Source organism: Dendroctonus ponderosae, unplaced genomic scaffold (assembly GCF_020466585.1).
Source record: "Dendroctonus ponderosae isolate FM_Combo_2020 unplaced genomic scaffold, Dpon_F_20191213v2 Dpon_F_20191213_2, whole genome shotgun sequence".
NCBI classification, from domain to species: domain Eukaryota; kingdom Metazoa; phylum Arthropoda; class Insecta; order Coleoptera; family Curculionidae; genus Dendroctonus; species Dendroctonus ponderosae.
This window is the reverse complement of record NW_026018165.1, coordinates 17595372-17600105: the sequence shown is the minus strand read 5'-3', so window position 1 is coordinate 17600105 and position 4734 is coordinate 17595372. Positions and strand designations below refer to the sequence as shown.

Sequence of the window (4734 nt, the reverse complement as noted above, 5' to 3'; positions counted from 1 at the left end):
ACAGTGTAAGCGTTCAAGCAAACCACTTCTGAAGATGCAAGCCACTCGTGCTTGCGAAACGTCAGGAAGAAATTCTACCGAACGACGGCCTAAAACCCCCATTAGTTTCAAGGAATGGCCTCGAAAGTCTAACTCTTTTGATATGTGCCAAGATGGTTAAAGCGGGATAACAATTCACAACAGTAATTTACTCTGGCAACTGGAGACGAAAATAAAATAATTAGGCTCCGCATATATGAATAAACGTATTTTGTTGGTTCATTAAAAACATCTTGAGGCGAGTTTCCTAGACAGATGTTCTGCACTAAAATCGTAGATTTCAATCAATTTTCATGTTAATTCGACTTTCTCACGGTCACGAGGTTATCTAGTTTAAATAGTCCGGTTCAACGATTTCCGATAACTTTTACTCATATTATTCCAATCACTTACGCATCCTTTGTGCAGAAGTTCGACAAGAATTTAGGCCCATTAATTTCGGATTATCGTTAAAACTGCGTGAATTACTTATAGGAAGAGGTAGGTGGTGTTTAGGTGGACCTACCCGTGCAATGCCTTCTCTCCAAAAAAGTCCCCCTTGTTCAAAGTTCGGATGTATTTCTCCTCGGCAGAGTCCTTCTTCTTCATGGTGACGTTCACCTTCCCTTTGCTGATGATGAAGAAGGTGTCGCCCCGATTTCCCTGCCTGATGATGTAGTCTCCATTGGCATAGTAGCATTCTTCCAGCACATCCGAAATTTTGATTAGCGTTTCTTCGGGCAGGTCTTTGAAAATAGGAACACTGAAACAGACCAATAACACTAAAACATGCTCTACTGGACTGGAATAATAACAAAACAAAAAAAGTGAAAATTATCCTTTTGTTTGATGATTATTGTAATGTTTGGTGTGAGCAAGTCAGAAAAATGATCCGGGGCAGCCTTATCAAGTTGACCCTAAACTCTAGTCATCACATTAATCAATTACCGCAGTTTTTTCAACGTCAAATGCCGTCTCTTTTTGCCGCACAATCGCCGAATCTTGGTGAGCAAATGGAAAGAGCCGACGGAGCCGCGCATCATCGAACCCATCTGTCCGAAAACACTGCCAAATACACACTGAACACTTACTGACTTGTAAGCCAAGCTGGTGCTGATGAGCTTCGTGTTATCGAGCTTCGGACCCAAACCCACTGCGATATCAATTAAAGAGGCGGATGCATGTAATGACCATTACAGGTAAGAATTGAAGCCCTAAACGACCAATATGTACCTTGTGAAAGGGACGGACTTTTGAATTTGCTTCTTTTGTCGGTGTTAGTTTAATGTTCGGAACCAATCTGTTAAGGCCTGAGCAACTCAGTGAATTTTTAGGAGTTGGCGCAGTGCTGCGCAAATGGGTTGATGCGCCAACCCAACGCACCGGAGCTTAACTCAGTTCTGTTGCTGGGAAATTGTTGATGACTTTTTCTTACTGGTTTTCAGATTTATTTTAAAGGCCATTTATTAATGGTATTTTTTCAGAATTTTCCAGGTTTAGCCGAGTTACTCTTTCTTCTAAACGCTCAATTTTCGGAAGTTTCACTTAAAAATGCTGACAATCTTAGGTATTTTTCGCCAAAAATTATGAAATAAATGTCGAGTGCTTCGCCGCTTTGTAAAAAGGTTGGAAACCGCCTTCCAGCTTCGAATTTGGAACAAAAATCAAATCATTTTCTATTAAAAAACGAGCAGAATAAGCGAAAGTTTTTAACAAATTATTTGGAAATCTCGGCACCTCCATACCTCTGAAGACTGTAGTGTTAAAAAATGTGCTTTTATAGTTTTGCCTTATTTTTTTTTGGTTTAGTTTCTACTGAAAAACGCTTTACTTTGTAGAGTTTCGCTTAAAAATACTGACGATCTGGAGGTCTTTTACGCGAAAAATTACCAGATAAATTAACAGGTTTGCAAATATTTTACAAAAACTTTTTTCAGCGTCAAATTTGGGACAAAAACGAAAATAAGTTCCTCCCGTTCTCCCCCGAAAATCATTAGGGTTTTCTCCAAAACCGATCACAAAACTAAACGTTTTTAATCGAAAATGCAAAAAACCATTGTTTTCTGATGATTTTCTTCTTTTCTGAGAAAAACGTCGACTTTTCAGCCAAAAATGACAAAATCATTTTTTCTAGAAAAGTCGCCTCCTTCATCGGTTTGCAGGGAACTTTAGAACACCCATTTTACCTTCGAATTTGGCACCAAAACCAAATAATTTCATTCAGTTTTTTACCGAAAGTAATTAAGACTTTTTTAAAAAAACGACCAGAGCAAAAGTTTACAAAAAATTATTGGGAAAATTCCCCGCCCTCATCGCTCTGAGGATTTCTAAAGTTTCTTCAAATTTTCAGCTCATTCCAGTTTTAACAAAGTTTCGATTAAGCAATTCTTTCTACGCAAAAGTCGCATTATTTTTTACTTTTACTTAAAATACTAGCAATCTTCAGGTATTTCCTGTGAAAAATTATAAGATACATTTTATGGGAACACTCGTCTCCGTAACCGCTTTGCAAAATGTTTGGAAAACTTTTTGCAGCTTCGAATCATGGACAAAACCCTAATAATTATTTCTAGGCCTTTTTCCAAAAATATTTCCCCAAACTGAAAAAGCGAAGATTCATAATCATTTAATTGGAAAACCCTTGGAAGCTGGAGTTTCTTCACTTTTAGGTCAGGATTTCTGAACAACTCTGTCTCTAAACAGAAAATCGCGTTTTTCCTAAAGTTTTACTGTAAAATACTGACAAACTAGATTCAGTTTATGCAACAAAATCGATTTTAGATGCAAATTTTTTTTTGGCTGATTTTGTTTGGACTCAGGTCTGTTGCAGGGAAAATCTAGATGACTTTTTTAGTTGTTTGAACAAAGGGGTAAAACGCCACTCAGAAAAAATGTTAATAACCCTTTTTTAGATGCGAAACTTCCAGTCTCGGGTCTGGTAAAGCTTCAATAAATCACTTATAACTCATGAACCGATGAGCGTATAACTCGTTAACTCAAGCGGCAACAACTCAACACTTTCTTGAAGCAGGACTTTAACAGTCGATAGAAAAATTCACATTTTACGAAACTTGCAGAAAAGTTTTTACTGATTGCATACAACATTTCTCTTTACCTCTTTAGGAAATCGGTGTATTCGGCTTGTCGGATAAGCCCAGTTCGCATCATTATCGTCTGGAAACATTGTCGCTCTATTGCCCATAGTTTGCAGTCGGTAGCTGCTTTGATGGTAGCTGTGCGCTGGCAGTTGTACAGGATGGCCAGTTCTCCTAGCACCTTCCCTGGCGTCAACGTGCTGAGAAACTTGTCCTCTCTGGATACTTCGACGCATCCCTCTGAAACGATCAAAATCTCCATCAGAATCCAATTCCAGTTCTTCAAACCATCCAACCACGAATAATCAAACAAGAAAACGATCAATCACTGCATAGGCAAAGTAATCCGAATGCAATTTTCGCTGTTGACCTTTTGCGGACATTTCCGGGAGTTTCTTCAGAGAAGATTGGTTAATTTAACCTTCTGTTCTTACAAGGAAGTTGCTGGTAGAAAGCGACTTCGATGGTCAATTTACGCAACAATTTCCGGACTGTTTGGCTGTCGAAGCCCCAGATTGTTAAGTGTTAAAATTATTCTCCAACTGCATTTTATGTGAATTGGATTGATTTGGATCTGGCTAGGAAATCGGTCTTCAGCGGATTAGAGAAAAAGTTCGAGCATTTGTTACGGTTGAGCTGAAAACACGCGACTGCTTTCCTTTTCTGCCAATGTTAATGGCCCTCGTTAAACGGGCATGTAATTTAGAAAAACGTAAGGAAAACTCGCGATACTAGGGATGGGAGACAAACATCGATGTTCGATATTTTTACCAACGATGTTGGAAATTTGGGACATCGATAAAACATCGATGTTAGATCCTGAAATGAAAACAGCGGTCATTTGAGGTTGATACTAGATGGAAACATTTTCTGCGAACTCTTTGATAGCGCCGAAACAAACGATAGCGCGGCAAAGCGGGCCATTTCCAGCTGCAGAAAAAGCCTCTTTTTGCAGTCAGTTGACCGAAAAATGTGGCAATTTAGTCGATTATTTAGTGTCACAGCAGTAGTAAAATAATAGTACTTTTTACAAACTTCTTTTTGGGTATTTCGCCTCAAAAATTTTTGTCTATAAAAAAGATAGAATTTTCTCACGTCTTTTATTACAGATTGATAAATAGTGCTCCTATTTCGCAATAAGAAGAACCTAAATGAACCTAAAAAGAGTATGTTAATAAATTGTGTAACAATAGTAGGATAATACAGTATATGAAAATTCTCTCTGAGAATTCGCCTGTGCAAATTGTCAGTTATGTGACTTTGAGGCGAAATACCCAAAAAGAAGTTTGTAAAAAATGAATCCGCCTCAACAATATAGAACTTATCTAAAATAATAGTAGTATTCGATACAAGGGCGAAAAATGTCGTTTTTCGAACGACGACGGCGTTTGACACCCGAGACGAAGTCGAAGGTGTCAATCCGTCAGAAGTTCGAAAAATAAATTTTCGGCCTCGTATCGAACACAATGTTTTATTCGAATGAAGATTACACGAATAATAAAATGCATCGATTTCATATTTAAAATTTTGTAATTAAGTTTAAGTACTTTTTCAACTTGAAACACCTGTGGTCTTGGGATGGTGTATGCATGTTGCATACTCTGCATGACATTTGCGCTTC

The 4734-nt window shown here is 38.0% G+C and overlaps 1 protein-coding gene across 1 annotated transcript in view; it reads right to left on the bottom strand.

Annotated features, from left to right (window-relative positions):
* LOC109536702 (cGMP-dependent protein kinase, isozyme 2 forms cD5/T2) overlaps positions 1–4734 on the bottom strand; it is a gene marked incomplete at its 5' end in the record, with an annotated part of 15272 nt that overhangs the window by 4316 nt on the left and 6222 nt on the right. The window contains 2 exon segments of the mRNA XM_048664130.1: positions 545–781; positions 3134–3353. Coding sequence (XP_048520087.1) covers positions 545–781; positions 3134–3353 — 457 coding nt within the window.